Source organism: Crocodylus porosus, unplaced genomic scaffold (genome assembly GCF_001723895.1).
Source record: "Crocodylus porosus isolate Cpor-Errol unplaced genomic scaffold, CroPor_comp1, whole genome shotgun sequence".
NCBI lineage: Eukaryota > Metazoa > Chordata > Crocodylia > Crocodylidae > Crocodylus > Crocodylus porosus.
In genome coordinates, this window is record NW_017728931.1 from 53,815,124 (window position 1) to 53,837,599 (window position 22,476).

The following is a 22,476-nucleotide window of genomic DNA, read 5'->3' on the forward strand; positions in this document are numbered from 1 at the left end:
GGAGGCCGGGAGTCGCCATCCCCGCGCCCCGCGGGGACAGCCTGGCCCGCCCGAGCCCCGGCCTCGCCCGCTCGGGAGGGGGGCGGTAGGCAGAGGGGGGGAGGGGCCGGCTGCTTCCTCCTCCTCCTCCTCCTCCTGCCGCCGCTGCGGGGGGATCGCTCCGTCTGCCTGCGCGGGGGGGGGCGCTGCCGAGACCCCGAGCGACGCTCGCCGCCGCCCCGGCCGGACCCCTCAGCACCGCCACGGCTCCAGCGCCCGCACAGCAAGATGTGAAGCGGAGGCTCCTGGGACGCTCCTCATCCTCCCCGCGCTGTAGCCATTAGTGCCTGGCCCGGCGGGGAGCCGGGCGCCCCGCACACGCGCCGCCCTCCCCGGCCCTGCCGCGGGGCTTTTTCGCAGGGCGGCGTCGGAGGGAGAAGGCGCTGCTAGAGGACGGTGATTTTTTTTTTTTCCTTTCCTCTTTCCCCCCCCCACCTTCTCTCCCCTCCTTCGCCCGCCTCCTTGTGGCGATGAGGAGGAGGAGGACGACGCCGAGGAGGAAGAGGCTGATGGCGGCGGTGAAGAGGCAGCGGCAGGAGGAGGAGACCCCCCGGAGGATGATGAAGATGATGGTGGCTGTGAAGAAGCACCAGCAGCAGCAGTGTACCCTCCGGGATTGATCAGACGCGGCCTTTGGCAGCTTGATTCTTTTTTTTTTTTTTAATTTGATTTATTATTATTAATCTCTTTTAAAAATTTTTTTGGCAGTGTTGTTGCTGGTGGGGGCTTTCCCAGCTGCTCTTCTCATCCGCAGCTGCCCTTTGGCCCCGGGGGAAAGGCTTCCCTTCTCTCCCCCCCACCCCATTGCCTGCATTTGCCCCGCGTCTCCGCTGCCACCCGCCTAGAGACTGAGCCTGAAGGGCAGAAAAAGGGGAACTTGCCCCCCTTTCATCTCCTCCAGTTCCTTCTGCCCCTCTCTCCGTGTTGTTGTTCAGCCAAATCAGGGCCCCAAGAGAAAGGGGCCGATCTTGGGGTTCCCCCTTCCCTCCCCCCTCAGCCTCCTGCGCTGTTTGTCTAAAAAAGAATTAAAAATGGCCGAGAATGTGGTGGAGCCGGGCCCGTCTTCAGCCAAGCGGCCTAAACTCTCCTCACCGGCGCTCTCCGTGTCCGCCAGCGATGGCACAGGTCAGTCTCAGGGGCCCAGGCCCCCACCCTCTTACTGCCCCAGCTGTATACCCAGAGCTGTTTTTGTCTCTCCCTTTCCTCTTACCTTCGGTTTTACTTCTTCCCTGCCTGCACCCCCCTCTGCACTCTCTTCCTTTCCCTTTCCCTCTATGTTCCCTCCCTGCACCCCCTTTCTTTGCATCTCTTCTGTGCTAATCTCACTGGAGGGGGATAATTGTTGTTACTCTTTATTTACTGGAAGGGCTAGAAACCTAAGCTGGCTGTCTCGTGCGTTTGGCCATTTGCAGAAAAGCCTTAATTTTCCCCTTTTTTTCCCCCCCCATCCATTTTGTAGCAGTAATTCTTTCAGAGATCTTTATTCTCCATCTCCATTCTAGTTGCAGGCATAGGCAATAGTACACACATGCAGCATCTTAGTTGCATTTCTCTCGACTGTCTTTCTATGTGTGTTTGTGCGTGTGTGTGCGTGCAAATAAACATAGGGTCAGCCCATGGGGTTGTTTTTGTGGCTTGTGTGTAAGGTTTTTATATAGCATTCAGATTTTTCTTAGCAAATGGTTTAATTCTCTTCCATTCTCAGTTTTCCCCCTCATTTCACTTTGATTATATTATTGACTTTTTAACTGTTCCTTTTCACTTTTTCTCTCTTGCACAAGGATCTCTGAAGATGAGGTATTCTGCTGTTTTCTTTGATTATTTCCAAACTTACCTGTCTCAATTTCTGTTTAAAATAAAGATTATGGGGTACATGGGTTCACCAAGAGCATTTATATCTTCATACAAACATGCAGTATTTTACCTTATTTGCATTAAGAATCAATATGGAGCGCAGTTCATTCTGCATCTCCCATTTCTTTGCTGCTGAGACCAAAATGTCTGAAATTCCCATGTAGATTTACCAGGTAGAGAAGATGAAGAGGGTGTTCTTTGCAGTCTTGCAAGGTTTTTTAATGATGGTGTTTTAGAGTGGGGAAGACTGCTATGTAGAAATGTCACAACAGAGAAGCAATATCACTAAAGGATGCAAGTTTTGAGTGTCCCAATCATCAGCAAACATGAATGAGTTGTTCTTGAAGTTTCCAGTGAGGTGTCTGCTTTTTAATGAACCTCTGGTGAGCAGATGATCTTTGGGGATCATTTTACTTTATGAAAGCACCAAGCCACCTGCTCTCAGAAGTTTCTTAAAATTCACTTTTAGGTTTTTCTGGGCAGTGGAATTCTGGGGACTCTGTCCCTCCCTGTCTCACACGCAGAAGTTTGCATTGTTCCTGATGGCCACCAGTCTTGTTCATTTCAGTTGTTTGCACTGCCATAAAAATGAAGAATGAAAAATGGTTGGCCACCTGATAGTAAACAAGATGCTTAAATGTCCTGTTGTGGTTGAACACTAGTTTAACTGCAGTCATCTTAAAGTTTTCTTCTTGTTTCTCTTCCTTCTTCTGCATAAATAAACAGTTAATTAGTTCTGTGTAATTTTTTTTAGCTTACAGAGAACTTTTAGGGCACAGTTTGATAGAGGCAGTATTATGTGGGCTGAAAAACTGAGGTGGTTAATGTAGTTTTGAAGTCAACAGGTCCAGTTCCTAGTAAACAATGAAGGGGGCTGAAGGAAGTTTTCTCTGACCCAACCCATTTGTTGATTTTTAGTATCAGACTTGGAAAGTGAATACTTAAGTTCAGTACTATTCACATTTAATTTAATTTCTTTGCCCTGGTGTTGATCTTGCTGTAGGTTATAGGGTTAGCTCAAAATGTCACTTAAGGATTTTTCTTTACAAGAAAAAAAAGCCGGAAAGGCAGGACCTTATTTTCAGTCAGATTTAATGTATAAGAATATTGTTTGTGTAGGAGTATATAACAGGTGCAGATATTGACTTATCTTGCACATTTTAATCAGGATCTCTTGAGTTGTTTAATAGTTGAGGAATTGCTATATAGGTGTGGGGAGACTTTTACTGTACCTAGTTGGACAATTTCAGGAATTCTAATGTGCATAAAAGAGAGCACACTTTCTTTGTAGCCTGCCTAACCCTAAGCTTTCTACAATCCAACCTGGAGAGGGTCTTGATAATGATATTTGTTTTCACATAGTTGCACAAAATGATTATTGATGAAGACTTTTCTTTGTCCTGGGAAAGTAGGTAGTGGATTAACTTTATGGGTTTGGGAATACTGTATTAAGTATGTTAGGGTTTTAGGGTTGTAGTCTTCTGTTCCTATTGCCTTTGCTGTCTTGCTTTCCTGTGTCCATAAACAGCAACTTTAGTTTCATCAGCAGTGGTTTTTTTTTCTCTCTTTGCTCTCAAACTAACTTTGAATTAGTGGAAGTTGTGTGTATTGTGGTAAATCCCAACTATAGAATTTAATGCATTGTCCCCATTTCTAAGTTATCAAAAGTATATGGGAACATTTTTTACCTTAATTGCATACTTACTAGGAACATTATATTTTTACGCTATAGTTTTATACATAGTCGTGCCATTTGGCTTTGCATGCAGGTGTATAGAGGCATGGTTTGGTTGGTTTCTCTCATTATTAACTTTATTTGGTTTTGAGTCTACATCTGAAAATGTGGATTTGATGGACTGGAGATCTGAAAGTAACATTTCCGTATGAGTTGCTCATGATCAAACTAGCAGATGTCAAATATTTTAGTGCACAGGAGTCTAGGTTTGGTCTGTAATTCATTTCTTACTTTTGTTACTACAGATCAAGATTATATAGTCTGTTTTCAGAATGCACAAACTATGGATGGTTTAAGGCTTTTGTTTCAGAATACAAGATGTCTTGGGAGTATCCAAAAGGTGTCAATATTAGTTAAACCAAAAAAAACCCACCTCAACCCTCCCCCCACTCTGCAAGTCTGATCGAATACGTAGTCCTTTCCTTCCCATGCTATACCTCAGAAGCCTTGGATGCTTTGTCTCTTCTATTTGAATGTAGTTTTTGTTTTAATGCCATAGAATGTGCTATGTTTTTAGTTTAGAATTTTTAAATGCGTTCCAAATTTGGTGGCTTAAATTCCTTGCCCTGAAGGGAAGTGGGGTGGGGGCGGCGGGAGGAATACCGTGTTACCAGCAAGCTCAAGTGTTTCACTGCAGCTTTATACTGATTACAAATTCTAAAGTATTTTTACCCCGTTGGAATAGCTCAAGAGAGTCTTTGTATTGAAAATTAGTTTTCTTTCAGTAAATTAGTAGTTAGTTTTGTATCTTGTCTCTCCATTCTCTGCAGCTCTTGATTTCAGGAGCAGGATTTCTTTTGACTTCCCCAAGAGTTATGAGAGAAGATTTTTACCACATCAGTGGAAAGAGATAACAAGAATGGTGGGAAGGAGGACTGATGCTTGTCTGTGCACATGAAATCTTAAGCTTTGCAAAGACCATGAAATCAGAACCCTTGAATCTGTTCTAGCTAGCAACTTTTACTAGTAAAGCAAGATTGATTAGGAATGTGACCTTTTTTGGACAATTTTATGCTACAAAAAGCCATAATGTGCACATGGTTATATGGACATAAGTGCCTTTGACCAGTGCAGTTTCCTTCACTCAGCACATACAAACTCTACAGGCAAAGGTACTTTTTGTTGGTTGTTTTGGAGTTTCAGTGTCTTCCATTTTAATTTTTGGTTATTAAATGAAATGCTTGAAATGCATTGTAAACTTAGCATCACACATTGTCTTAAAAATCATTTGGGGCAAGATTTTTTCTCTTCTTAGCAACTACTTTCTAACATACTTGACATTTGGAAGATTCCTTGGATTTCATATTCCTTGGTAAATGACATAACATTGTAGTAGAAGTGCAGTATTGTTTGGCTGTTGGATCCCAAAGTGGTGTTCAAAATGATAAATATTCAAGTGTATTTAAAATTTTCCAGTTAACTCATTCTTTTTAATTATTAAGACAGATTTGCCATAAGAGAGAGGTGTGTGTGCTTGTAGTATGTGCTTTGAGTTACTTCAACTTAGTCTATGCAGAAGTTGGATTCTGCTGATTGATAGCAGTCCTTTCATCCAAAATAAGCACCTCTTTAACCTCCCTCCAATTTAATATTCACCTCTTTATAAATCCTGATTTTGTACCTTTTGTCAAACTCATCCTGACCTTCTCCTCTCACTTTCCTCATATCCCAGGTGTGTAAATCTCTTTCCTGTACTTAAAACCTTCTCCTCTAATAATATTTATTCCTGCCCTCATCTCATCTGAACTAGTATAATGATTCTTTGTGTCAAAGATTTGACTTTCATCCGTTTTAAAATGTGGTGGGTTATTTCTTTTCTGCATGTGCATTGCCTGGAGTCTTGGTTCCCTATTTTTTTTTTTTTTTTCCAGAGACGGGTACACAGTTTCTGTTAATTTTTCAGGCTCCTTTATGCACTTGTTCTTTTTCTCTTTTCATCTATTTAACTTCATCTTTTTACCTTTTAGCCTGTTCCCTTCCCTTCTGGCCTAAGTACTCTTTTTTGCACAGGAGTCCCATCTTACTTGAGTTCGCTTCCTTTCTAGCTTAGCATGCCCTTTCTGTCTGAAACGTAGATGAGTAACTGTTTCTTGTCTGCCCTCCTGCTTAGGTGCCTCTTTTATATTAAGTGATAATTTATGTGATCAACTGCTGTAATGCAATAACTTTGTTTAATGAAACCTTTTTTTTATTTGTATCTCCCTAGTGTCTAGAGGTCTCAGCTGTGCTAGGTATCATGCAGATACCTGTTTTGACAGTCCTTTACCCAGAGAGCTTATAATTTAAATAAGCAAAGGGGAAGAAGGGAAACAGGCACAGGAAGGATAAATGATTTGTCCCAGACCAAGTAGTCATTGGCAGAGCACAGGTGAAGTCCAGGTCCTGACTTGCTGGTCAGACCTGTCATCCTGCACCCCTTAATACAAAATAGTAACGTATTTTGCAGTCAGATGTGTTCTGCATTGGAACTATTTATTTTCAGGCCTGAAAGTTAGTTGGTATATTTAAAACATTGATATATATCAAAGACCCCCATATTACTTAATTTCTACAATTTAAATAGAGAAAAACAGGCTACCACCTTTCCTGCCAAGTTCTCTCTGCATCATTCTTGCCCCACAACTGTTTTAAACTCTTAGAAGAGGAGCAGAGACCCCTTCATTTGTGTTTTGAAAGATAGAAAGCTATGTCAGTAGTGACCAAATTGTGGCTCATGCATTTAAATGTGGCTTTTGAAGCAAGGGAAAGTGTTGACTTACTGCTTTCTACTAGTTTTTGGCTTTTGCTTATTATCTGTTCTGAGAAGTCATTTAACAACAAATTGCTATTTGAGAGAGGCTGCTAGGTGTGGATCAGCAACTTGGGCATGCACATCTTAAGTTTTGTGTCCTATGGTACTCAGCTATGTCAAGGTTTTGGGTTGCAGCTAGAGGGGGTAGTAAGTTTGGCCATCCCTACTGCATATTGTAACATTTGGCAGTTCTTATCATTGGTTTTCAGGCAAACAATAATGTGAGGAAACTGAAATGATTTCCAGTTTATAGTCAAGTGGCCAATCAAAACAACACTGTGCTTAATAATGACCTGTTTTGGTTGGGGGGGGTTGGGGTTTTTTTTTGTGTGTCTTTTTTTTTTTTTTGTTGGGGGTTTTTTTTAGAGGAACAGTGATTTATCATGTTTTAGGATACTTACTTAAAAAAATCAATGGTCTTGCTGACTTTGAATTTGCTGAATCTGTTCCTAAGCTGCAAATAGTTCAGTTTTTTTCTTAAACTATTCTCAGTGAGAAGGTAGGGTGCTGTGGCACTATAGGTACTTAGGGGTTCAGAAAGGAGTGAAGCAACAGTCTGCTTCATCAAATGCTGTGTGAATGGACTGATGAAGTGGGAATACTCTGTGAGGTGTATGCACACATTGCAGTTTTAGGCACAATTTTCAGATAAAAAGCAATGTGTTTACTGTAAATCAAGCTCTCTAAATCTATAATATTTTATTCTAAATGCAGAACAGAGTCTTGGGCACCGTATGGAGTGCCCTAAGAGTAGAATATGGCTTTTAAAAAGTAAATGTCTAGCATGTAAATCAGAGATTGTTGGGGGGAGGTTTTGTTTTTGTTCTTTTGTTGTTGTTTTGAATTCAGGAATTGGAACATTAGATTGCAACCATACCTACCTTATTTTAGATCGTGTTGCATAAGGTGGCTTCTTGTATATTATTTTATACTAAGTGGAGATAAGGATTTAGCCTGAAAAAATTATTAGGCTGGGTCCTGAGTTAATTAGGAATCTTGCCAGTTACTTTTTTTTGCTTATGTGTATACATTAAAAATAAGTGTGCACCTGTGTGTTAGGGCGGGGCAAGAGCCTCGAGGAGTAGAGGTTATTTTATTTTATTTTTTTAATAGAGTGTGTGTCTCTTTGGATTAGAGGGGATGTATACTGAATTTTTTACTGCGAGAATTTTGGCATCTTGCTAGCTATCTTTGCTTTGTCCTGATTGTGCAGTATTTTTCTTTGCTAGAGAACTTCCTCTGACTTGTATGCATCCCTACTGCAACAATTTTCCGTTGTTTGGTTGGCTGTCTTTAGTTTCTTCTCCTCAACTTACTTAGTTGGTTCAGCAGGAACAGCTTTTCAGTGCATGCTCTAATGTAATATTTTTTCTTTTAATCTTTCTTTTCACATTAACTAATGCCCTCTCTGTGAAGATTCAGCCTAAAGTCATTTAGGTTTGTTAGCTGACAAACAAAGTAATTTTACTGGATTGTTTCCTGTCAGATTAAACTGTGTATACCTGTCTCCAAGGATTTGACTTTTCAAGCTTTACCTAAACTGTAGCAGCAGGTTGAAGTAAATACATCTGTCTCTGCATATGGCTCTATGCTCTGGCATGCAAAACACCCTTGATTGCATTGAATTTGGTTATATGAAGCCAACAAACAGGGCATAAATTATAGCAATTCTATACATGGGTATTGTCGTTTACCATACAGTAAGTAATGTACCCACAGGCCTGGTCTGACATCTTTTTCTAGAACCATGTTGCTTGGTAGTATCTGAACCTAGCACAAAGCAAAAGAACACTTAATTTTCCTATGCATGCAAATATTACTTCATAGACCAATAACTGCTTTGTGGAGTGGGGGCGTATAGAGAGAGAGAGATGTTTGTAAAAATAAAATAAAAAGTAAATCTGTATTCTTTTGTCAGCAATTTTGAACAGTACCTGTGTTCAGATGAAGGAATTGTACTGGATTTTCCAAGTCAGTTTTGAAATGATCTCAACTGCCTCTATCAGCAAAAGAGACCTAACGTTAAGGTTCTAGCTAGTTGCATTTCTTTGCTCCTTTCCTTGAGATTTTATGTCTAGGAGCTTTAGAAATGGATGTAGAATGGAGTGTCTCCTTTCCTTTTCCCCCAATAACTATGAAATCACACCTATACTCCCTTTGTCACTTCATTTACTATTTTCACAAGAGGCTGAATGGAGTTCTGCAGACGTTAAGGAAGCATAAACAGGAGTGGCGCAGTGATTCTCCCATAAAGGAACTTCTAAAATATTGAGCAACATTTTGACTAGATAATTTGAGCATAAACTACTGATTTTACTGTTTGCTTTGTAAAACTGTAAGTATGGGGTGAATAGATTTGTTTGTTGTAGGAGGTTAGGGTACGCTGTGATTAAATTGTAGATTACTTTACTTAACCCCAGGTCTTGCAGGGCTACTGGCCTTTTAGTGGTCTAGGTAGAAAACTATTTCATCCTAGTACAATACTGAATGACTTTTCATTCTTCTTTCCAGAACCACTTTCTCTTAGTGGTCTGTGGTATTACTGAGCTAAATAAGCCCATTCACCTTTACTTTCTACTTTGTGTAGAATTCTATGCATTTTAAAATAAAAAAATCTGGCGAAGGCAGGTGCCTGGTTTGCTCAGTGGAGTAAAATAGATCCAGAACAGAAGTTAAGCAGCTCAGTGTATATTCTAGGCAACAATGATTCAGTACTGGAAAAAATGATAGCATGATCTCTTTCTTACTTGCAGGCATTCTGCTTTTATATTTAAATGGCTATTGATTTTTTATTTTGAGAGCTTTGGGTTGTTGCATCTTTTTTTCCCCAAGTTTAACACTGTTTTTATATTTTTTTCACATAGAGGAGTGTTCATGGATGACTCTTGAATAAATATATCTGAAAACTGCTTTACCTTAAAGCAGGTGTTTAAAACCACCAGTGTTGAAATGCCATATATATAGCATGTGCCCATGTTTGACAGGGGAACATATCAAGCATTACATTGATTTAAAGGAATTATTAACTTGGATTTAAGACAGATTCTTAAATTGGTATGTTTTTTATTTATGTTATTTATTGAAATGTTGAATGCTGTCTTTTTAATTTTTTTAACTTGGGTCAGTAGTTACTGTACAAATTAATTCAGAGGCTCTTCCTTAAGTACAATCAAGTCTAATTGGAGTTACTCAAATAGTAATAGCTTGCAACTTTCTCCTTAAAATCTTTTAGCTCATCTAAGCATCCCCTCTTTTTGAAATGAGTACCCAATCCATACCATAGAGCTGATGCAAGCACTAGCCTTTTTTCTAGGACAATGGCATAGTCCTTCTTCGAGAATTGTCATCAGCCACTTTTGAAAAGAGTAAACTGAAAACTCTGTATTGCCCTTGCTGGTAGCAATAATTTTTGACCACTTGTAGAACTTAACATTTTTTAATAATTAATCTGTACAAAAACTCGATGTAAAAGCAGTTTCTGTTAAAGCCAGGAAGTTCTTTTGATGCTGCATCCAAAAACACAGGATGGGAATTGCGTGGCAGTCCTTTTCATATGGCTAGTCAGATACTGCGTAAATTTACTGCTCTTCATTGTGGCCCCAATACAAAGCCTATGGAGGTTAACCTTCCCATTAACTTTAGTATGCTTTGGGTCAGGTCCTGAGTCAAATTTCATATTGCATTTGTGAGCAAAATGGAAGACTTGTTGTGAGGGCCTTGACACAGAATCTGTATTTGAGTTCAGAGAATGAGATCATGTGGATAAATTAGACAAAATGTAAGATCTGCACCAAGAATGAAAAACAGATGTATTCAGGTAGAGGCAAGAGTGACAGATTGCCACTTACAGTATTTCCTTGTCCTTGTGTAACTTGCAAAAAATGATTGCCTATAACAGGATTTTACAGCGTAGTTTAAGGTACTATGCATCCAGAGCCAGTAAGTTGAGCATTTTGACCAATAAACTTTGGTTTGCTGCTTAAAAAAACCCCAAAACCCTCTGTCTGAAGCACTTGCTCTGCTCTCCTAACATTGCTTCAGTGCTTTCATTTGCAAACTGGTTCCAATTACTCGAAAGCAACTTTGAAAACCTGTCCTGCTTGAAAATGTTTACAGAGGATGTTGCTTGCAGTCTCACTTCAGAATTAAGACTCTTATTTCTCTTTTGAGTTCCTTGAAACACATAAATAATGCACAGAAGTAGACCTTGAAGCCATGCATGATGGTGTGGGAGAAAGGGAGGGCAGGGTGCAAGAGCTAAATTTCCTACAGTGAGAAGAATTAATAATAACAAAATCTAATGCCAGAGGCTCTCTTTACCAAAGCACAATGTATTACAGAAGAAAGGTTCTGGCTTGCTTTGGGTGAAGCAGCAAAGAAATTGACAGCTCTCAATCAAGCTTCTACTATTTAGGAACAAAAGGATAAAGCTGCTTCAGGTTATGTAGGGATTGGTCTTCTAGTACATTGGAATTCTTAGTCTTTAATTGAACTTTCTAGCCCTTGAGTCTGGACCTTTTTAATGAAAAATTTTTAGGGCCTGACTGAATTTTTTTCCTTTGGTCTTGAATCAAATTAGTAGATTCATTCTACTGAATGCAGAAATAGTATAGATAAACATAGCTTGCTAATTGGAAATGGCCACACAATTAAAAAACCAAAACAATTTCAAAGCTGTCAGGCACAGAGATGTTGTATGCTTAACTTCTGCCTGAAGGGAATTGCTGCCTGAAAGGTTTACAGTGGAAGCACTATTAAGCTTTGCTAAATCCCAAGAATACAAAATAAACCTGACTTACTCCAGATCATCATCTGGCATGTTTCCTGTTCCTGAATCTCAGCTCCTTAGGCAAGTCAGAGCTTGGGTTGCTTTACCTGAAAACTCTTCTGCACCAAAGCATAGCTGTAGTGACTAGATGCCAGCCTCTAGTTGTGGTCACAATTCACCTGAATCTCCAACTGCTATAAATTGTAACTTCCAATCTGTTGCACCTATGCTATAGATGAAGTTCCCTGCAGAAACTGTCTATTCAGGCACAACAGTAACTCTTCAACAATACAAGTTTTGGAAATATCCAAAGATTTGATTTGATTTTGCTTTCAGGGGGAAGTCTATGAGGGGATTGGTAAAAAGAACCTTGTTCCAGATGTTCTGACTCTCTGGAGGACAGGATTTGTTGCATTAATCTTTGATATGCTTACAGTACTGCAGTAAGATAATTATAGTGAAATTGACATGCTTTTAGCCTGGTTTTAGCTTGTTGACTTCAAAGGTCAGGAAAGATTCTTGTGTTACGGTGCACAGGCAGTCCTTGACTTAAGACATTTTGAGTTGCAACAAACAGCACTTACACTTATAAATTGACACCCTGTTTCGACTTTCTGACCTCAGTTTTGACTTTACGATTCTTGAGCTGACACCATGCTAGCGAACAAGTTCGCTGCTTCACCCATCTCCCTGGAGAGCATCTGTTCAAACTTCCTTGGACACTTTCTTTAAGAAAGCAGACAAGACTCCAGAAAAAACCTGCAGCCAAGATTCCTGAGAAGACTCCAGCCAAAAGCCCTTCGAAAAATCCAGCAGTCACCTCAAAGAAGTCCTTCCAAATCAATATGATTGCTAGTTACAATGTAAATACATTAATGTAGCTATATTACTCGTCTACAAAATTTTGGTTTATTTTTGGTGAAAATAGGGTATCGGGCCTTGGTTCAGGTACCAACCCTCCATTTATAACATTGTTCCTATGGGAAAATTGGTTCTGAGTTGCAGTGTTTCTACGTAAGGCATGATTTTCATGAACTAATTGTGTTGCGAGTCCAAGGACTGCCTGTAGCTTGTCCTCTGGATTTTCTTCCTCTCTCTAGCCCCAGTTTGGTTGTTATCCTTTGCTTTTGAGGCCACTTGGGTTGTGTCTTAACCGTGAACCTGGCCAGCCAGGATGCTACTTGTGTTTAGTGGGCACTTTCTTGCCCCAGTGCCCTATTCTGTTCCTGGATAACATTCACATCATGATGCAGGAGTACCTTATCTTAGTGCCTTGTTGCTATTGCTTCTGTCTGAAAGCACATATGTGACATAGTATATGTTTCATGTACTGAGAGAAGCCAAAGGCTTCAGTTAGTATTGATTAGAAGCTTTCAGGTGTTCCTTTTGACCCTTTCAGGGCTCTATGCTTGAAGTACTAGTGGGGCAGCCTTCACTGAGTGCAGAGCACTTATCAACACAAGTTTTACTCTTGATGCTCGATGGTGAAAGCTAAGGGTCTCAAGCAGCAATCATTGAGTCCCTGGTGGACAAAGCTGAGGGAAGCTCCAGTATCAGGCTTTACCTACTCGTTGATTCGTTTTGTATGTAGAGCTGTGAATAACCTGATTCATGCATGCACATCAGTAGTTCTGGCATGCTGTGAAAGATGAAGTCTCTGTTGAAATTCCACTTTGCATCTCTTTTCCCAGTGCAGTACAATGAAGGGGATCTAAACTAAAGCCTTAAGGACCTGTTTTGCTTGATAATAAGAACGTACCTCAGGGCTTAGCTTGCAGGTTGTCATCTTGCACAACTTTTATGCCAAGGTTCTTCAAGCATCACAGCATATGAAATACTGTCACTTCAATTAGAGCACCTATTCTTTGGAGACCAAATGCTTGGAGGCTTTCTGTTCTTATTGTGCAGAAATCGCTTTGGTTTAGAGCATTCTTGGTGATCTTGGGGCCCTGGAACAGCTTCCAGAAACTGGGGATTCTTAATTTCTTTAGCATTGCTGAAACCTAGCTATTCCAAAGTTTCATAGAAAGGTCTGTTAGCATTCTCTCAAATGTGCAAGTGTTTCATGACAAGACAAGTTTGTGCTGTGAAGATAGATGAAGTGCACTGATTTTTATTCACTATACTTTATGGCAAGCTAGCTGGTCTGTGCCTTATTTAGTAGAAATTAATACAATACTATTGCAGTATTGGGATGTGTAAGGGAACTTATGGCAAGTCAAATTCTGTGCATCGTGGCTTGCAGACCCTCCTAACAAGATGAGTCAAGGAAGTTTAAGATGAGCCATAATAGTGCATGTTTTTGTTGTTATCTACACAGATAACTAATAATGGCAAAGCTCTTGTGCCTAGAGTACGGAAGGTAACCATCTGGTAACTGTGGTGTAATATTTGAAGCATTGTCCCTCAAAGGATGATAGTGTATTAAGAAACCATGAATTGAAAACAGCAGGAGACAGTCATTTTTGCTTTTGGATGACTAATTTTGTCAGTATTTTGGCTATGAAAGTTGTGGTGCTGAAGCAGTTTGATCAGTTTATACCAGAAGTCACTGTGCTTTATGTGAACATAAGAATGTGTGGTTCTTGAAAGGGTAACATCATGGGCTGTGCTGTGCTTTTGCAGGTTGGTTTCATAGAAGTACTGGGAACAATTGGCAAAGGAATTATTCTGGAATTGCTAAACTGTAGGTACTTTGGAGTAGATGAACTGATGGTGTTTCAGAAGGGAGTTGAAATGCATCTTTAGGTTATTTTAGAATGACACTTTTTGGGTACCTGGATATTGCCTAGTCAAAAATGAGTTGTCTTCATAATGCTTCGTGGGATCTGTAGCCAGTGACATTCTTCTTCATATTAGCTATGAAACAAGGGATAGGGAAATTTACCTAAGAAAGACTTGGCTGGTATTTATTCCAAATAGAATTGTTTCCAAACCATCTTTCTGCAGTTTTGTTTGCTTTTATTTTTCTTCATTTCTGCATAGCTGTTGATTTACTTGTCTTTTGGGGAAACATTTAATTCACATATTGTTTGGCTTGTTTTTTGGGACCATTTGCTACCTGCTTGATAGTCAGTAAGGGGTTACTGTTTTCTTGTATCTGGACACTGCAGTTTTTAGGGACCAGGAAGTATAAATCCCTGCCCTTTTCTACTGGGAAGTAAATATCTAGGAGGGAGAAACCAGTTAATTACATCTCCTGTGCCCTTCCACGTGAAATAGGGCATTAGCTTTCAAACCCCACAAAGAATGTTAGTTTACAGGAGTGGCATAAACCTTAAAACACCTTACATTAGACTTTCAAAGGAAATGGTCTCCCATGATTGAAGAGCAGGTTTTTTAAAACAAACAAACCCAAACATGGCGCTTTACTTTGAAGTAGGTGTGCTTCTCCCCCCTCCCCCCCCCGTGCATGCCTAGAAGAAGCATTGCGTTAGTTAAATTTGGCTCATCCAGTGTCTGTATAGCTCAGGCTCTTTAGTGGGGCATTTTTTTGGTATGCATTTATCTAATAGCTGATTGGCTTGGCTTTAGATAAAAGTGCCAAAAAACACTGCTGAAGCACCTGATCTATAGAGATGCTGTGGAGCCAGGTTGAAATAATATGCTGCTGCTTTCAGTAAAGCATGTGTGTATTTGGTTTTTGTTGTTGTGTTTTTGTTTTTAACATCTGTAAGCAGCCTCTGGATGAATCTTGCATTTCTCCAGTGCATATAGATAGGAGGTTCACGCTTGTCATTTTTATAGTGTAAACTTCAAGTTTTAATGAGTCCTTTATTTTCTCTGAGCCCTTTTAATTTTAAAGGCAGTAGGAACAGGAAAAGTAGATCATATACCGATCAGAAGAAAGATGCAACTGAAAGATCTACCGAAGTGTAAAGTTTTACCTAGTGTAAGGAAGACCAAGGACAAGCTTTCCCTTAATAGAGGCCAGTAGATAAGCTGGTTGCATTTTACTGAGTCAGATGGCTAAAACTAAACCATTTAAAGAGAATACTGATGTAACTAGGGAGTATTTCAAAAATAAAGCTTTTGGGGTTGGAAAAATTGCCTCTTGGCCCTTCCAGTTCAAATCAAGGGTAATATCTACAGGATTTGGATGCCGCATTGATGGATGGAAGTGCATGCAAAAAAATCAGTGACACTGCTTCAAACTTGTTCCATGCATGTTTAGCCCTTGCCAGTCTTGTGCAACAGTTTTCAGAAAGCTTTTCTTCGGTTATATGCTTATTCTTCCTTTCTGAAGTAACCCTTGCAATGTTGCAGGTGCTTTTATTTTGGTGCTGGAGTCTTGCAGTTCAGGCTCAGTATCTTGTGAGCTGTCTTGAAAACATTTCTAATGGAATTCAAAATTTCAGACTTCATGTGTACTGCTTGTTTCTGATGTTAATTCTTTGTTTTTAGTTTTACCTGAGTAAAGGCTATCCTGGCTATCCTCTCTGACTTGCACTGGTGTTGATCAATATTGCAGTTGCTGAAATAGCAAGCAGAATAATTAGTCAATCTTAAATATTTTCTCCTTGGAACTGAAGTAAAATGTCTAGTATAGAGCATCTATGAAGCGCAATTTGTGAAGTGTGATATTGATACACTAGAAATATTAAGATTAAACTTGATCACTAACTGAAGATCTTCTTTATTGTATTGGCTAACTCTAAACAGCAGGCAGGGATATTTATAGCAACAGAATGATATGGATGCATAATGCTTTCTCTTGTCCTCAGTCATAGACTGCATAGTATTGACTAAGAAGGGATTACCATTTCTTGCATATCTAAGTCTTCCTGATCTGGATGTCAAAACTGCAAGACTATTTTAATGCAACTATGAAAGGAATAAAAATTGATGTGTTTCTTTTTGCTACTTTGTTTTTTGTAGGCATCTTAAACACTTCATATAAACATTTTTCTTGCTTAATATCTCATTAGAAAGGAAGGTCCTGAATATTTAAGTCCCTTCTGGAATAGAATTAAGCAAAAGATGATGGATTTTTAGGAGTTCAAAGCTTTTTAAAGTTAATTTAGCTTAATTGTCTTAATACTTAGGGGAAATATATCTTTGTTCAAAATTTGAAATGAAGTTGTATAGTTTTAAGAAATGAGAGCTCACGGACCTGCTCTTTAGACATCCAGGAGATCTGCCCCTAAAAACTACCTGTGCTGTGGGAATTTATGTTGTAAGAAAATGCCTTAAGAATCAAAAGGGTTTTATACTATGACCTCTTTGCAGAGTTTAGAAATTATATTTATCAAGATATATTGAATAATTTCACCTTATCATTGATACAGTAATATTCCTGGAATATAGTATCTGGTGACTTTTTCTTATTCTGTTGTATCCTGATGTTAGTTACTCTAATTTTTTTGGTAAAACTCCTTTTTTTTTCTCTCTCTTTCTTCCTCTCTCCTTAGATTTTGGATCTCTCTTTGATCTGGAACATGACTTACCTGATGAACTTATCAACTCCACAGAATTGGGACTTACCAATGGTGGTGACATTAATCAGCTGCAAACTAGCCTTGGTATGGCACAAGATGCTGCTTCTAAACACAAGCAGCTATCTGAACTCTTACGGGCTGGTAGCTCCCCAAACATCAACATGGGTGTGGGTGGACCCGGCCAGGGCATGGCCAGTCAAACCCAACAGAATAGCCCTGGAATGGGAATCTTAAACAGTATGGTTAAAAGCCCTATGGCACAGGCAGGGCTGACTTCTCCCAATATGGCAATGGGCACAAGTGGGGCAAACCAGGGTCCTTCAGCCCAGTCCACAGCAGGAATGATGCCAACAGTAAATAGTCCAGTTAATCAGCCTGGCATAGGAATGAATACAGGGATGAATGCTGGCATGAATCCTGGGATGCTGGCACCAGGCAATGGACAAGGAATGATGCAAGGGCAAGTAATAAACGGTTCAATTGGAGCAGGAAGAGGACGTCCAAACATGTCATATCCAAACCCAGGAATGGGTAATGCTGGCAACTTGTTGGCTGAGACCCTGCAGCAAGGCTCTCCACAAATGGGAGGACAGACAGGACTGAGAGGACCACAACCTGGAGCAATGAACAAGGTAAGGAACTTTATTTAACTCTCTTTGTTGCATGTATTCATCAAATAAATGAATGATAAAAAGACAGCTGAGGTGTAAAAACAAAAAATTGCATTTAGGTATATCTTTTTGATAAGGTTTGTAAAGATGCTTTATTTTAGTCTTGAAGAGCAGTTGATAGAAAAACATTCAGAGATTAGAGGCAGAGCAGTCATGTAAAGTGACAGTTGTGTATTACAAAGCATTTTCATTAGGTATTTTAATTAGTATTGCTGGGTGAAAGTGTCTTTCTTTTATGTTGCCACAAGGAATTTAAATTTATTACCACTAGTCAAACAGCTTAGGTGAATCTTCTTTTGAGAATGTGTGTTTGTGTGCTGCCTCTGACACTGGTTTTCTTTTGCATTTACAGCAGTGCCAGATAGTACCACTATAACTGGTCTGGTTTGGTTTTTTTTTGGTAAAAAAGGAGACCAACAATTGTTAGGGGTATGGTCAGCAGGTATTTTCTATATTTTTAGATGTCATGGTAAATTTCTGGATGGCATTTTGCAGAAATTTGTTGCAGACATAGAGTATTGGTTTATTGGATAGCTAAAACTGGAAAGATTAATATTGTACCCGGTAAAGTACTGAGTCAGTGGTCTTGGTGACAGATGTGCAGTCAGAGTTCTTTGTGCAACAGTTGTGTGTAGCCTTTATTAATTAAAGGTACTTCACTTCTTTGGACCAATCTTAAAGTCTGTTTGGCCTGCCTAATTAGGTCTGTCCAGTTCTGGTATAAAAAAGCTGAAAGACTTGCTCTGAGATGAAGGGAGGGGAAGGCACCCAAAAATTTACTCTTTTTTCTGTTGGTAAAGAGAGAAGCTAGGGGAAAGGCTAAAAAGCAGTTCTGTGTCTCTTGGAAAATGGAAGAGAGATGGCTCTAGGATTTAAAATAAGAATAGATTGCCCCTTATGTTTTCATCCTAATGTTCTGCCTGGAACTGGGAATGTGGCTAAGTATTTTCCAGGCTTGTTATCCAACCCTAAAATTATAAGTTTGAATGCTCAGCTGCTATTATTCAGTCTGGGTGGGAATTGTGTACATCCTGGTCTGAAAGAAAGTTGTTCTAAAGACGGTTTCAAGAACAATCTATTCAGAAGACTTAGTGATTGGTGCAAAACAGTTAAGTTATTGGCTGATACTTTTTCGAGTATCATATTCCATAAAAAAAATAACCTTAAACTTTTCTTTTAAATGGAGTCTTGAAGAGTAATAGTTTATAATGTAGACTAAACTTTAACCTAGTATAAGTAAGGCAATTTTCAGAACATTTTATTTAATACAGCCTAAGAAACTATTAAAATTCTGGTGACCTTGATACACCAGATGTGATGTCAACTTGCAAGTAAGTCCATTTGTGAATTAATAAGCTGATTTATATGTTTTTAAATAGACACTGTACTTTCCTTCATTCTGCCTTTCATAAAACAAGGTGTGCCTTATTTTCCAGTGTTCTGTATGAGAGAGACCTTGCTAGAATCATGGTTGCATAGAGCAGGCACAGAACCTAACTTTCAACTGACTTGCCCTCCCTTCCCTGCTTAACTAAAGCTGAAACCCTAGCTGTAGCTAAAGACTGGTTTCCATGGGTGGATCTATGATTTTGTGAAGAGCTTAAAGACTTTCCAGGGCTGTGAAAGAGGAGGAGAGAGATTAGAAGCAGGTAGCACACAGCAAAAACACCCTTGAAAGTTAGCTTGATTAGTGGAACATCGAGACCATTACAATCATTAATGATTCTGGAGTGAAGACCAGGGAGCCATTAAATGAAGTCACTCCCTCAGCTGGCTGAAGAGGAATACCACAAGTGTGCTGCACTGTAGAACAAGAATTGAAGCAGGGTACTTCTATCCCAAACAGATAATCAGCTTCCCCACTTAATTCCCTGTACGCTGGGGAAAGGTATGTGTTTATAAGAAAATACAGTATTTTTTTGTTAAACTAAGCTCTTTTGAACTGTTCAGTTATCACAATAGGGACATCTTAATATGCAGTTCAGGTGGTACTGTAAGAAGGAAACATGCAGTCACTAAATTCTATGAAAATAGCTTTGTACAATAAGGAGTATTGACATGGGGTTATCTTGAATTCAAAGAACAATATATCAAGTTAAAAAATGAATCTAGCTAAATGCAAGTTTAGTACAGTGTATTTCAAAGTGTTTAATATTAAGTTTATGTAATAATCAGATTTCAAAGTTTATGATGTAATTTGGTGAAACACTGCCTCAAATAGTAAAATCAGTCTTGGAATTGATGACTGACTTAAGACTTAGACTGCTTCCTTAACCTTTCTGCACGCAAGTCCTGAAATTTGCTTTGCAGAGTCAAATAGAGAAGACATTTGAAATGTGATGTAATTCCGTGCTTCAAATCAAGGATGGAGTACTTTTAACTTGCTGTCTGATTGGTAGAAAGCATTTGCTCTATAGCTTTTAACATGGTGAGAGAAACATTAAAGCTTTAAATGTAGGTCCAAATACATTTCAGTTTATTTTGGCTTATATAATATATATATAAAATAAAAAAAATAAAGCAGCAGCTTTGCCTGATGAGAGAGAAGAGTCTGAAATGGAGGCTGAAATTCCAGAAGGTCTTCAATTGGTCTGGTTGTTGGCAAGCAGCCTGCGTTTCACTTTTTGCAGTAGTTAGCACAAACTGACAGTAGTGTCTGACCCCTGTACCTCTCTACTTATCTGCCTTTATGGCTAAGCTTCAAAAAGTAGACAGATATCATCATGCAAGACCTTATGGAAATTCAAAAGCATCTTTAACAAATCAAATTACTGGTAAATTCCACTGAGGGATTATTGTTAATCTGGGATCCTGGGTTTGATAACTCTTAGGAATAGCCCTCACAACTGGAAAAGATGCATTTTTATTTTTTAACTCTGTGAGAGTTAGCTGTGGAACACAGTGAAGATGAGGCATTTTGGTTTCACTGTAAGGTCAGGTTTTTTTCATGGTCAATCTCAGTGAGGATAATGCTGAACTTCTTGAAAATTGTCCTTATGGTAAATGTGAATTTTGACCTAAGAGGAGCTCATACTTGTTACCCTAAAATTAAAAAACAAAAAAACCAAAACCCTAAAACCCATAAAAACTGAAAACCAGTTTTCAGCAGTGAAGGCCAGACCTTGTGGCTTGTTCAGTCCAGTCCAGATAGCCAAACTATTTGTATTTATGCTGTTGCCTGTTGTTGATTTATGGAGGTAAGTGTGTAAGGTTTCTTCTGTGATCAGCTACTGATGAAGTAGAATGTCGTCTTTTTAGTTCAGATGTGTGTCCAAGGGGCACTTTAAGTGGGAGAGAAGCTAGAACAGGGAGTTCTTTGCCTGAATTAATTTGCTGCGTATTGTGTTTCATTTTGATAGAGTGGGGGGGGAGGAGAGGAGAAATTACCCCCCCACCCCATTTTTTTGCAACATGGCTTTGATTGCCATCTCTTAACACATACAGATGCTTTTTCAAACTTTCTTGCTTTCTTTAAACACAAATTAACGTTTAAAAAAATAAAATGAATTTGCCTTGAATTGTTATATACATTGATTTTTTTTTTTTAATCTGGGGAATAGATACAGTCTTAATCTTGTACTAAAATCCTGGTTTATGTATGCTGTTTTGACCTTAATTTATCAGTTCATTTAGGAAAAACTTTTACAAAGGTATGTTTTTTATACTAGATTCACCAAGTAGTATCTTTTTTTGTATCAAACTTGATTAATCAAAAATACCCTGGTTTTAATGTAAAAAGGAAATAAAAACATTATACTTCAGCAAAAAGGTTAATTTTCCAAGCTGTTTGTAGTCCTCTAGAAGAAACTTGACACATCTCTTTGCAATGGACAGTTTTGTTTAAAATTTTTCTTGTTGAACTGTATTACATTTTGTTTCCAAGTGTGTTGGATGCTTATTTGGAGATGAGATTGTGTACCTGAAACAGACCCTATTGCTGTAAACTGACAGAGGATTATTGATTATAGATAAAAGGTCCAGGCAGTTATCTAAAGGCAGAAAGGTTTACTCCAGCCTCTTGAATAAGTCTAGAATTGTGACTAGTGTGGTTAGTTGGAGCCTTAAGGAGTCTAAATATCAGTCTTGGATGAATTTCCAGGTAGTTTTATAAATGCACAAGTCATTGTTATCCCTAATATACTTGAACTGGATCAGGGTATATAGTTGTTGGGATAATCAGGAAAAACTCCAGGGTTTTTTTTCTGATGTTGGCTGTTCTGTAGTGTCCTGTGAGCTCTTTTAAGTTATTCCATTGTGGCCTTCACTACTTGTGTTCTTATTCAGAGTGGGAGGGTGCTTCAGATCAGTCTGTGCACTTCATTCTTGCTGATTGCATACTGATGTCTTATGCCACAAATCTGAAGATGAAGTGACTTGTCTACTTGGCACACAACAATTTATTTTTCTAGTTTGTTAAAAATGCACTCTTTACTCCTTCTATGAAGTGGAAATGAAAGGGTAACTTGTATTTTTTGGGCAGGGGATGTACTAGATGACCTTTTTGAGAGTCCTTCCCAGTCATGTTTTCTGATTTATAGGGAAATTATTGGCAGATGTCAGTGACAGCCATTTGGAACACTTAAATTTATATGTAAAATGTTATATCTATTCAAAATATCCTTAAACAAAATACAGTTTAGTGGTCTTTATGATTTAGCTTAATAGGCAGTTTGAAGGTACAGAGAATTCAGAAGGCAGGCTGTTAAAACAGTGGACAGACAATTCAGGTAACTTTGTAGAAGAAGGCTCTGGCCTTATCAAGAAACTCTCATACTTACAGCTGAATTCTGTTGCTTAACACTCTTTTCTACAAAGAATATAACTTTTTTCTTCAGTAACTTAAAAAATCTCCAAGTAAAATGATGAAAATTATGCTGACAGTATTACTAAAAATGCAAAGTTAGTAGACATTTGTTGTCTGAAACAGTAAGAAGAGATGGGAAAAGGGTGTTTTATAGAGGTGCACCAATGCATCAGTCCAATATTGTATTGGTACGCTATAAAGAAAATTGGCTGTATCAGAAATTGACCTGATGGGGCTGATAATTTGGCTGATTAACGCCTGTGCTGTGTGCAGCTGCAGTGCAGCACTCTGGCAGCAGGGAGCACAGCCAGCAGCTGCCTCCAGCTGGTAAGTCAGGTGTGATGGCAGGGGAGGGGTGTGGGGGTGGTAGATCAAC

General features: G+C 39.1%; 1 protein-coding gene across 2 annotated transcripts in view; it reads left to right on the forward strand.

The window, feature by feature from the left end:
- Window positions 1-48: 48 nt before the first annotated feature.
- EP300 (E1A binding protein p300) overlaps window positions 49-22,476 on the forward strand; it is a 101,750-nt gene continuing 79,322 nt past the window's right edge. For both annotated transcript variants that reach the window (XM_019544997.1, XM_019544998.1), the window contains exons 1-2: window positions 49-1,164; window positions 16,599-17,257. In XM_019544997.1, coding sequence (XP_019400542.1) covers window positions 1,071-1,164; window positions 16,599-17,257 — 753 coding nt within the window. In that variant the 5' untranslated portion in view covers window positions 49-1,070. The remainder of the gene's footprint in view (window positions 1,165-16,598; window positions 17,258-22,476) is intronic.